Here is a 12690-nt window from a genome sequence, read left to right as displayed (position 1 = left end):
TAATTTACTGATTTGGAAGAGTGAACTGTGATTACACAGGAGAAAGTCCATGTTTGTAATAGTTTTTTTTTTTTTTTTCCAATGAGGCATATACTTGAATACATTCTGAGTTTAGGAGATATCCCTAAGGGAAACTTCCACTGCTTTCTTTAGAAATTTAAATATTATTTATTATAATAATAACAGTGAAATAGTTAATGTGGCTTTCAATATTTCTAACTTTATAAAGATCTCTTGTTAATATCAATGTACTATACATTAGAAGATATGGACTTACTCAAATTACATTCTTGAAGTCACAGGAGAATGCTGCATTACATGAGTGTACATGGTGAAAAAGTTCTTTCTATTGTTCTCCAACTTTTCTGTTGCTTGAGATTGTTTTAAAATAAAAATATTAAATAATTTTTAAATGTGCCCAGTTTACTTAACTAATCCCTTACCAAAAAATTTGAGAATGTTACTAATTTTTCTCTATAACAAACAATACTGAAATGAATATCCATGTACATCAATCTTTGCATCACTAACTTGTTACTTCCACAGGATAAGTTCCTAGATATTGATGGAACAGCTGGGTCAAAGGCATCAACATTTTATTATTAATATTTCTAGCCTTCTCATTATCCTAGTCTCACTCTGCTGGATGAGTCTGTCGGTGTCTTTCCATAAGGGTAGCACCAAGAACTGAACATAATGCTTGCACTGTGAGTTAACTGGCAGAGAAAACAGTAGGATTATTATTCTACTTTGTTTTGAGCAGCAGTGTGTATGTGTGCATGTGAATGTGTATGACGTGTATATACACCTGTGTCTGTATATTATGTATGTATGTGTTGCCAGACTGCCCTTCAAAGTTTGGACTGATTTAAAGTCCTTAAACAGTATAATATTGTTCTAAATGTAGTCAATTTTATAACAAAAAATTACCTCATTGATTTTTATTTGCATATTTTCTATTATTAGCAGGCCCCCCTATGAACCTGAGTGTTAAATGTGTTTAGAAATAAAGTCAGAAATTAAATGTCTCTGAGAGAAACTGTATTAGAACAGATAACATGATTGTCAGTAAAATACAATGTATATTAAACATTTTGAAAACTGAAGTTTTTTGAGGCAGCTGATGTGGAAAGGCTGGTTTTAAAATTAAACAGGCTAAAGCAAAACTATGAACCAACTAAAATGCAGTACACATCAGATGTCCAAAGGTATAAAAATAATCCAAGTACAATGGTTTGGGAACATCACATAAATTGTCCAAATGTTACCAACTGTTCAAATAAGTCTGTTACTCTCATCTTCATAACTTCAGAACTTCTCAACTTCATTCATAACTTGACTCTTACTTTTTTCAGGTATAAACAGAACCACATTTGCGAAGAGCTGCATTCCCAGCTGCATGTTTTCTCCCTCCCCTCTGCTTCTCCCAATTCCTTTACCCCACAGCTCTGGGTCTGCTGGAACAAACATCCACACCATGGATTTCTTCCTAGCTTCTGGCCTATTGCAAAGCAAGCCGCTGCTGCTTAACTCAAGGATATCAGATGGGGAGGGGAGGTCCATACCCACATGACATCTGACATAATGCAGGGTCTACTGTCTGTACGGTGCAGTATGTGGCATGACAATAGGTGAACACTAAGTATTTTACATGCATTGAACCTATGAGGTATTAATACCATTTCTTTGTAACAGATAAGGAAATAGACAGGGTAATAAGCAAAAAAAAAAGTCGCACAGCATCACACAGCTAGTAAATGACAAGCTCTGGACGAAGCCCAGAGCTGACCTGAGTCCATACTCACAACCAGTATGCTACACTGCCTTTTTAAAACCTTAGCTGTTTCTCATTTTTCACCCTAATATACTCTTTTTTTAACCACACATATAATCCACAAACTAGTTAATCTGCCTCTAAGAATCAACAGCTGGTTATACATCTTCTAGTCTTAAAAATATCTGAAGACAGTTTCACCTGGTTTGCCCTAAATCTTCTCTTTACAGCCATAGTACCTTCAAACATTCCTCACAGGAAACTGATTTTAGTTTTCTTATTGGCCTAGTCTCACTCCACTGAATGAACTTATTTCGTCCATGTCTCCAACAGCAGCTCTAAAAACCGAAAACAATGTTTGCGCTGTAAGCTAACTGGCAAAGAAAACAGTGGGGTTATCATCCCACTTCATTCTAAACAACACTCATCTATTAGTGGAGCCTTTTGTCTATAGCCACGAAACCTTGATGACTCACATTTAACTGAAATTAACTGAAGTCTTGATAACCTAGTCACATGCACTGCTAAGCCATTCCTCACTCCTCCTACACTTAATAGTGAATCTAGTAATTCAGTAAGAGGAATGAAAACTAAGCAAATGAGAAACATAAACAAGATAGCTAGGAGACCTACTCCAGAGCAAGCTGTTTTCAAGCTTTTCCATAGCAATCTTAGGGTACTAATTACTATAAATCTCTTCTCATCTTTAAAAGGATCTAGATCTTCTATAAGGCAAGACTGGTATTTCTTGTTAGGTAGAAAACCTGCTAGATCTTTTATCTACATATAAAATACACATACACACATCTGTTTTTATTAAGGGCAAACATATAGTTTATTGCCAAAAACAGGACACTCTGGAAAGTGAAAGGGGGAATATTATTAATAATTGCACAGGAAAAACAGGTAAACCGGGGACTGTAAAACATGAAACTGGCCGTAACCTGGAGGCATGGCCACCCTATGCATTTCAGATGTGACTGTAAAATATCTGCTTTAAACTAAGGAAGAGATTGAAATTTCCCCCAAAGGATGATCAAGAAAAATCACAGCACACCCATTACTGCTTATTTAGCATGCTATCTTTAATATTTACTTCAGGGACCAAAGTAGTACTTAGCGCTTGCGAAGTTTTCCCTAAAGCCTGGCTCCTTTTACTCTATGTCCCATACTAGCCCGCTCCTCCCACACCAAAAGAAGGATTTTACATTCCTCAGCTACGTATTTTTCTTTACACAGAGGTTTCCAGGAGCTGATAGTAGGGAAAAGAAGAGAGTCTAAACTTCGAAGATTAAGTACCTGTCCAAAGTCTCATTAACAGTAGGTGACAGAGCTGGAACTGGTACTAGCTGGAATTTTCTAACTACTCAAAGGCCTGAATTCCAGTCCAGTTCTGCTACTGAATGTGTAGTCATTTCTTTTTTCTTCTTTTTTTTTTTCCTCCTTAATGGAGGCACCGGGCATTGAACCCGGGATCTCATGCAAGCCAAGTACACGCTCTACCAGCTCTACCACCAAACCATACCCTCCCACCCCCAAATGTGTAGTCATTTCTTTAAGAAAATACTGTCTCTACCTAACTTCAGAACTTTGCATATGAAAGCATGCCTGTTTCCAATAAAAATCTTGTTAAAACAAATGGAAGAACTAAAAGATTTACCCAGAACAAATGCAAGTAAGATACAGAACAAAATATTTAGGGCACAAACACATGAAGGTATCAAAGTTTTTCACTCTAAAGACACGACATCATCCAAGAACACAGCATTGTTCCTTCAAAGAACAAAACCCACAGGGTGTCCACCAAATCCAAACTCCACAGCTGGCTGGCTTTAATGAGGAAACTTTAAAATCATCTCCCCCAAAGTATAAGCTTTGCATAGAGTGGGTATGTCAGGCAAAAAGAGGTCTAGGCTCTGTACTACGGGAGAGCAAGCAGGAAAAAGGTAAGCAACTCTCACATTTAGAACTACAGCTTAAGGAAATAAAAGAATAAAACAGCTATTATTACTGGTTTGTCATAGCAGTTTTCATTTACTGAGTCAACAAAAATTCACTGCCAGGCACTGCTCTAGACCCTGGAGAAACAGCAGTCAACAAAACAAAAATCCTGACCTGTGGCGCTTCTAATCTAAGAGGAGAGATGGACAATACACAAACAAGCAAATACACAGTATGTCAGATGGGCACAGCAGAAGCTGAATAAATATTTATTAACTACATGAAAGAATGACGGTAAGTGGTACAGGGGGGAAAAAAGAGTACAGGAGATGGCACAGGGCGGTCAGGAAAGGCCTCGCTGAGCTGATATTTAAACAGGGACCTTAAGTATGGAGCAAGGTGTAGAGATTTCTAAAGGAAGAGTGTTCCAGAGAGAAGGAACAGAGGAATAGTAATGATTCAGTCTGAGATGCTTCTGAGACATCCAAGTGGAAACGTGACGGAGGCAGTCAGATATGGGTCTGAAGATCAGGGTAGAGGTCAGGCTTGAGATATAGCTTTAAGTACACTGGTAGGTCATGAAGCCAGATGAGACCTCCCAGGAAGTCACTCAAAAGAGACAGAAGGAAAGAACCAAAGACTGAGCCTTGGGATCCAGTAACACTTAGAGATTGAGGCCATGAGAAAGAGCCAGCAATAGAGACTGAGAAGGAACAGCCAGTGAGAGACGAGAATCAAGAGACTGTTGTCCCGGAAGTGAAGTGAAAAAAAAAAAGCATTTGAGGGTAGAAGTGATCAACTATGTCAAATTCTGTTGAAGGTCAATTAAGAAGAGCCGCTAGCTGACTCTTAGATTTAAGAATGTGGCCATGGTAGATTGTTCTAAGAAAGGAAAAAAAAGGACTCCAAACTCTTTGCTGCGATTCCCACCAAGAGGTGGAGGGAGGGTGGAGTATATTACAAGTTACATTTACATTTGGCAAATATGATGCAAGCATAGGCTTGCAACGTGCTTATGTACTGGGGCTTCCGTCTCTTTCGCTAGGAACTGTTTCACCATGATGTGACTCAGCATGTGGAGATGAAACATACGTGGCCGCTCCCCCAGCAGACAGCAAGCCAACTACCGGACACACGAGTAAGGCCATTCTAGCCAGGAAGACCAGCCAGGTCAGCCCCAACCAGAACTGTCCAGAACTGCCCTACAGAATTATAAGCAAATAAAACGGTTTTTGTTCCAAGCCACTGAATTTTGGGGTGGTCTGTTATGAAACAAAAGCTAAATGATAAAGAGGATACTGGTGGCAGACCAGAGCTATTTCAATGGAGTAGTGGGTGTGGAAATTGGATTAGAGCTGGATTAAGAATGAATGAACAGAAAGAAGGGAACACAAGGCCTCTGGCTGACACGAGCTCAGCTATGGCGGCTTCCCTTTCAAATAAGGCCATTTCCTCAACCAGGAAACACTCTTACATTGTTTACTAGGTGCTCCCTACCCTCTTCCAAAGCCTCTATAAATAGGTCAGTGGCACAACGGCAAAATCCTCCTACAGAAGCACTTCACTTGGTGCATCTAGCTATGCCCAACTCAAGCATACCTCCTCACAAGACGTGGAGAGGATGGAGGGATAAGGGACCACACACTCTGCTACTGCTCAGCCAGCAGCTTTCACCAATAAATTTTACTTGATATTTACAACTATCACTGGAGGCGTGCGTGTGTGTGTATGTGTGCACACACGAATCCTTACAGGGCACCTAACCATCTCTTGATAAGCCTTGGCATGCTCATTACTTCTTATTTTCCAGATAAATTCCCTGCCTGAAAAGGAATTCTAATTACATTTAAAAGTACTTGTAAAAAATACAAAAAAGTTTTATAAAATGTCAAAAATACATAAATAACTTACTTGGCAATCCGCAGTTTTCCGACTTCACCTCTTCCAGGGGCTTTAGCCCATTGCTGTGACAAATACTTAGGAACCTAAAACAAAATAAAACATTATTAGACTATATTTTGGATGCTAACAAATCTTTTTAAACATAAAGTGATATAAGGCTTCAATTTTACCTTCTGCCTGTAATAACTGATCAAGTTCCAAGCTCTGGTGACACAAAACTAAAACTGGTCAAATAACTTAACAATAATGAATTTATGTTCCCAAATAAGTCCAATAAAAGTTCAGAGTTGAGAAAGACTACCAGAAGAGGAAGGAGAAGGGAGCCAGCAGTGTCAGGTATCATGCTATCCATTTTACATCTGCTATCCCATTAATCCTTCCAATCACCCCACAAAATTGCTACCACTCTCCTCATTCCATAGATAAGAAAACCAAGGCTCAGAAAGGGGAAATAACATGGTTAGTTAGTGTCAGACACAGGTTAGCTAGTATCAGACATAAGAGACTCCAGATTGGTCTGATGTTCTCTTTGCTACACCACAAACTAATAAAAGCATGTAAAAGACCCTAAGGGAAAGGGGGTTTTGAAGATTTCCCCTACACTGCACTCCACTTATTCACACAAGCTTACAAGATTTGGCAAACTCCTTACGATAATTGTAGCTATCACCTATCAGGTCTCCTTCGATTATCAGTGAGAAGAAAACCCACTTACCCATACAGTGGATTTACTGACAAAAGTAACTAAGAATTCCAGACGTAGTTTTAAGTGGCTTGATAAAAGGCTCAAATAATGTCACCAGGACTCTTCCATCATCTATTTCTTCTCCTCACAACACTGACTCACTTTGACAGCCTTCCCCCTTAGGCAGCAAGATGGCTAAAGCTACTTCTGAAGAACAAGAGTTCTCTTTCCCAGAAGCCCCAGCAAAAACGTGATTGTCTCTTGTGGCTCTGACCAGTCATGTGTCCTTCCTTGGGCCTGTAACTGAACCCAGAAGTGAGATCCTTTCACTGTTCAGACTGAGTCAATGACACCTTTGGAGAGGGAGAGTCAGCACCATTAGAACCACACAGAACGGACAGGGGAGCAGTGGTTTCCACAAAGCAAACTCAGGGTGCTGTTACAGTGTCAGAGCAAGAGGAACCAGTTAGTCAAAGAAGCAAATGTCCACAACACTACCTGTCAGAACTAAATAAAGATCTAAAATTCATCTGGACAAATCCTGTTACAACACCAAATAAAACCTTGAATCCAAATAAATTATTACCTCATGGCCTCAATCCTGAAACACTGCCTAAGTTGGCCTTTGCTTCTTGCTTTGTCTTTGATTTTTAGCCCCAGGGAATCTTCTTGTCCATTACACTAATCAAAGAGAAAATTGTGTTCTACAGATCGACTATTCTACCAATCAATCTCAAGCTGTATTCCCTAATAAAGTCCTTAGAGAAGAGATACTCTCTTCATCTTATTTCAAGTTACTGATTCAAATGAGGCCTATATTTAGATACTGTAAGACTTTCTCATTATCAATAACAGTACCCTTTCCATAATCTGTATTTCAAGGAACCATCTGACCACTGTCTCATAACTTCCTGGCCCTCTCCTCAGTATTTTGACTCCAACTATTCTTCCATCCCTCAAATCACTGACTCCAGCATCTTTACTCTGTCCTCCATCTGCTTATGTCCTCATGTCTCTCTCTAATGGAACTACATTTCATAGCCCATCATTACAACCGTTCCCTTGGCCCTAACTCTCTCCGTCATACTGGCCTGGCTGAACCTAATCCTGATTACAGCCACTTATTTTATTAATTTATCTATTTATTGTTTCATTTGATTGTGTGTTGATGGCGGTGGTGGCGACAGCTATCACTCATAGCGCTTAATAAATATGGCAGAAGACTCTAAGATGGACCCCAGGGATCCCCACCTCCTTATACTCACACCCTTGTGTAATCGCCTCTCCCTGAGTGAGGACAGGACCTGTAGCTTGCTTCGGATCAATAACAACATGGCAAAGGTGATGGATGGGATGGTCCTTCTGTGATTAGGTTACATAAGATTGTGACCTCTGTCTTGCTTCTCTCATTGTTTTCTCAGTTTGCAGCTCCAATGAAGTAAGCTGCCATTTTGGAGAAGCCCATGTGGCAAGAAACACAAAGCAGGCTCCAGCCAGCAGTCAGCTAGGAAGTTAGGCCCTCGGTCCAACAACCCTGGAGGAACTGAATTCTGCCAACCACAGAACCCTGGAAACAGTTTTTCCCCAGTCACAACTTCAGCTGAGAATCCAGCCCTGGCTGACACCTTGATTGCAATCTGTGGGAGACTGTGAAGCAACCGACCCAACTAAGCCATGCCAGGCCCCCTGATTCAAAGAAACTATGGAATAATACATGTGCACTATCTTAAGCTACTAAGTCTGTGGTGATATATTATACAGCTTTAGGTAATGATACATCGAGTAACACTCTTTTAAATGTTTTAACCATTTAATGCTCACACAATCCTATTATTTTCTCCATTTCACAAACGAGGAAACTGAGGCACAGGGAGGTCAGCAAACTGACTCATGATCACACACCTAGTAAGGGCAGACCCTATGATTCTTTCCACCCACTGTTGCATTTCTCTGCCTCCCTGAAGGAGTTGTCTGCTGGCTAACTACAGTTCCTCCTCTGCCATTTCGTTCTATTCTAGACAGGCTGTCCCCACTCCACTGAAATTGGTGACCAAGGTTAAAAAAGTTCTCCATATTGCCAAGCCAATGTTTAGTACTCACCTTACAGACCTATCAACGATATTTGAGAACTTACTGTTTCCTCCTTCAAACACTTTCTTTACATGGCTTCAAATCACTACAGCCTCTCTTGATTTTCCTCCTACTTCTCTGGACTCTTCTTTTTGGTCTCTGCACATCTAGATTCCCATCTTCCTGGCTTCCTGACCTTAGAGGGCCCTGATTTCAGTCCTCAGACCCCTCCTCTTCTCTATCCACACTCAATCTCATGCAATCTCATCCAGTCTCTTGACTTCAAACACCATCTATAGAATGACAACTCCCAAATTTATAGCTCTCCCCTCAAGTCCCAACTGATATATCCAACTGCCTACTCAAACTCTCCATCTGAATATTCAGTAGACATTTCAAACTCAAAACCTCCTACCAGAACTTTTATTTCTCCCTCATAAACTTGTTCTTCCTGCAAGTAAAAGTCAACTCCATTCTTCCAGGCACTCAGTTTGAAACCTTGGAGTTACCCTGAATAGCTCTTTTTCTTACATTCCACATCCAATCAACTGATATAGCTTGTCAGCAACACCTTCAACTTACATCCGGACTCCATCTCCGTCTCACCAATTTCAGGGTTACCATCCTAATCCAAGCCACCATCATCTCACGTATAAGTATTTTATTAGCCTCCTGATTTCCTTGCTTCTACTCCTGTCCATGTCCACTTTATTCTCAGTATAGCAGAGACAGCGACTACGTTAATACATAGGTCAGATGATACTGTTCTTCTCAAAGCCTTTCAACTTATTTAATAGACATCTACATAGTTCTTACTATGCACCAGGTACTCTTCAAAGCACTAAGTTCCCAGGTAAGCCTACCAGCTTCTTTAATTCAAAAGGTTGCCGATATAGTATATGCCCTTGTAATGAAAAATAGAATACAAGGAGTAAGATAGTATGTCAATCATGCATAACTTTCTACACCAAGAGCTTATGCAAATGGGCTTCCCAGAAGTTTCAGTCCATTTACATTAAGTTGGGGAAAAAAAGAGAAGGAAAAGAAAAAATAATGATATATATGGTTCCAAGGCTCCAAAAAAGATCAGCTGTCCAAAAAACAAGTATTTAATTAAAACATTTTATTTTTAAATAAAACTGTATATATTAAGGTGTACAACAGGGTGATTTGATATACACAGTGAAATGATTACAGTCAAGCGAATGAACATGTTGTCTCCTCACATAATTACCTTTTTTGGATAAGAACACCTGAAATCTAGTTAGTAAATTTCCCCAAAACACTCTTGTCAACATGTCAGTTGTGAGATATCTGTGTTGTTTCTACTGTCTCCACATTTATTAATGAAAATCAGATGGAGACAAGATACTATGTACAACAGGGGATGTCTTTCCAGATTTCCCAAGACTAGGGACAGTGAAAGACAATGACTCACTTAAACATTATTTCCTCAGGGCAAAAACCTCCCTTGACCTCCTAGACTAGGTCAAGTTCCTTTGTTATTCACACTCACAAAACAACATTCCTTGCTTCAGTGTCCTTATCTGTTTGTAACTGTTTTCATTAGGACCAGTATTTGATGTCTGTCTCCTGCAGTAGACGATGGATCCTAGTTTACAGAGCATGTGCCATGTCTATTCCTGCTCAGAGAGCCTAGCACAATGACTGGCAATCACTGAAAGCAGGCTGGATGAATCAACCCGCCCACCCATTCACTCAAGCTACACAGTAGTAAGGTCAACTGTGCCTCTGAAGTCAAGGTGCTAAGGTGATATATACAGACATCACTCCCTTAAGCTTGTTTGCCAACTTTGCTTCATCAAGTATCTTGTTTCCCAACTACTAGTATCCAAAGCCGTTTCTCCCAGAGTACAAGCAAATTAAGGGCGCTGTATTACACACACTTGTGACACCCATTTCCTTATTAAGACTGAAGGCCTTATTCCCCCAGCTGCTAGGGGTGTGGCCACAGATAGCTCTCAGCTGTTAGCTTTGTTTGGAATTGCCACTACTGAAGAGAGGCCCTTTGGCCACGATCACACACTCTTCCTGGGGCAAACCACTGCTATGACTGGCAAAAAGGGTATACCTCGCCGACTCAGGACAGAAGGAGGGCTCCCTGTGGAATCATCCTTAGCCTTCACCAAGACTGCCTCACATCCTCTGCCCAATCCCACTTAACTTCTTCTCCTTCCACAGGTGATGATCCCAAGAGCACACAACAAACCCCTGCAGACTGAGAACCAGCTTCACAGGGACCCCAATCTCTGACGGGTGGCTTTTACTTACATGTTTTCTTTAAGGTCAACATACGGAGCTGACAAAACCCAAGGTAACAGAAACAAAGTTCCTCACCTCACCCTTGTTCTCCAGGAAGATAACTCATTAATGAGACCTATGGGGGGAAAAGACATATCCTATTCCTGGCATAAGCTTTGTAGCCAAACAGATCTAAACTTGAATCACTGCTCCATGCTTAGGCAAGATAATTACCTCCCTAAGCCTCAATTTTATCACCTGAAAAATGTAGGTAACTAGTACCTATGTCACAAGTTCGCTTTGTAAAATACTTGGTACATTAAAAAACCTACATTTCTTTTTCTCCTGCAAGGCTTTGAGGGTATGACCCATTCCAGGTCATCTCTCCCTGGTATAGAGCTTTCTCTTTGGCCACAAATGTCCAACTGCTTACCTGTCTGTAAAAAGCGAAAAGTTGAGCTTGGTGGCATATGAGCTGTTGAATGGAAGACACAGTATTCACATGGGCTGATGTCCATCCCTCCTGTCCTGATCCTCTCCTCCAACAAACATTAATCAAAATGCTCGTAAGAGAAAGGTTGACTGGGCTTGAAATACAACTTTTTTTCCTGGCTAGAAAGCTACTGGTTGGACCTAATGCAGTGCTCATCAATACCTCCACCTGTCCATTCCCCTCCAAAAGACAGCGTTTCTTTTAATTCAGGTTCCAATATACCCATTGCTTACAAAAATCCCACTACTCCTAAAAACCTTGCCAGCTTTATCTCTACTTCAGAGAATTTGACAGGAAGGGCCTCTCACATTTAACTCATGAGAATTCAGCCATGCAATGAAAGTTTTTAAGAAATTTAACAAACCAAAGGTCCCTTTACTTGAGTTTCAAAGACTGTCAAAATCATACTTTGAACATACGTATGTCTTATGAAACCCTTCTAAGTAAGAGACAACACTTCCCAATATGAAAAAACCCAAATACTGTGCTCACTAAAGGCTAATCAAAACTGCTGTCTTTACAAAAAAAAAAAAATTATTGATGGTCAGTTTTACGAGACCAAGTCATGCTCTAAAAGAACACTCCAGTCCATGGCCTTTCTTTCCGTGAGTTCAGAGCTCTCTCAGCTCTCCCGCGAGCTCCCTAAGAGCTATCAACCTACAAGAACACTTTAAAGGTACGCAGGGGCCAGTTCTACTTTGAGAAAACTGTACAGGAAGCAGCCACTCAACTTCCTCATACAGACTCATAACTAAAATCAGTTTCACCAAGAGGAAATACAGAAATTCTTCAGTCTAGGGTAAAATACACCGCTCAAGTTGGGGGACACCAAGACAGGGCCCCAGAAAAACCAGGTCGCGTGGAAAGGAGATCCACTCCAGGTAGGTTCGGGCTCTTAACTGGCTGAAAGATACTGGGGCGTCCCTCAACTAATTTCTCCATCTGCAAACGAGCCTAACAATGAGTCCAGCCTCTGAAGATAAGTGAAGCTCTAACGAGATGGTCGTAAGAACTTTAAAAGGCGCACAGGGTGGGACGGTCTCAAGTCACTTAAACTGCTTTAAGGAGGAGCGCAAACGCGAGCGGCGCAAACCTTACCTTGACCAGCCACACACCGGTGTTCTGTTTGGCGCCGGTCAGGTCGAGTTCCCCGCGCTCGGCCATGGGTCCGTCGCTGGCGGAGGCGTGTGGGCCAGAGCAGCTACTCCGGGAGCTGGGAGACTGTGGGGCGAGGGACTGGAACACAGGGCAAGCCGCTGCCGGAAGCTGACTGCAATGAGCCGGGATCCACCTGCCGGGATGCCGGAAACCCAGGGAAAGAGGAACACGCCGCCGGGAGCCCGGAACTGCGCCTGCGCGCGGCTACCGTCAGTACGGCGCGCTGCTGCGGACAAACTTCCTGGCTGGGCAACTTCTTGAGTGGGCGCGGCAACTGCTGCTGGCTGTGCCTGAGTGATTGAAACACAGGGTGGGATGGGCCAAAACGACAGCGATACATCTAAAGACCAGGTCAGCATAGCTGAAGAAAAAAAGTGTCAAAACAGAAAAATGGGGTTTAAAGAG

General features: G+C 41.4%; 1 protein-coding gene across 1 annotated transcript in view; it reads right to left on the bottom strand.

The window, feature by feature from the left end:
• The window catches only part of GTF2F2 (general transcription factor IIF subunit 2), a 121376-nt gene extending 108903 nt beyond the window's left edge, over window positions 1–12473 (bottom strand). The window contains exons 1-2 of the mRNA XM_006176252.3: window positions 12226–12473; window positions 5627–5700 (exon numbers count right to left, since the gene is read on the bottom strand). Of these exons, the coding sequence (XP_006176314.1) occupies window positions 5627–5700; window positions 12226–12291 (140 nt within the window). The 5' untranslated portion in view covers window positions 12292–12473. The remainder of the gene's footprint in view (window positions 1–5626; window positions 5701–12225) is intronic.
• Window positions 12474–12690: the final 217 nt, after the last annotated feature.

This window comes from Camelus ferus, chromosome 14, assembly GCF_009834535.1.
Source record: "Camelus ferus isolate YT-003-E chromosome 14, BCGSAC_Cfer_1.0, whole genome shotgun sequence".
Classification (NCBI taxonomy): domain Eukaryota; kingdom Metazoa; phylum Chordata; class Mammalia; order Artiodactyla; family Camelidae; genus Camelus; species Camelus ferus.
Note: the sequence above shows the minus strand (reverse complement) of the source record. Positions and strands in the feature narration are given on the sequence as shown.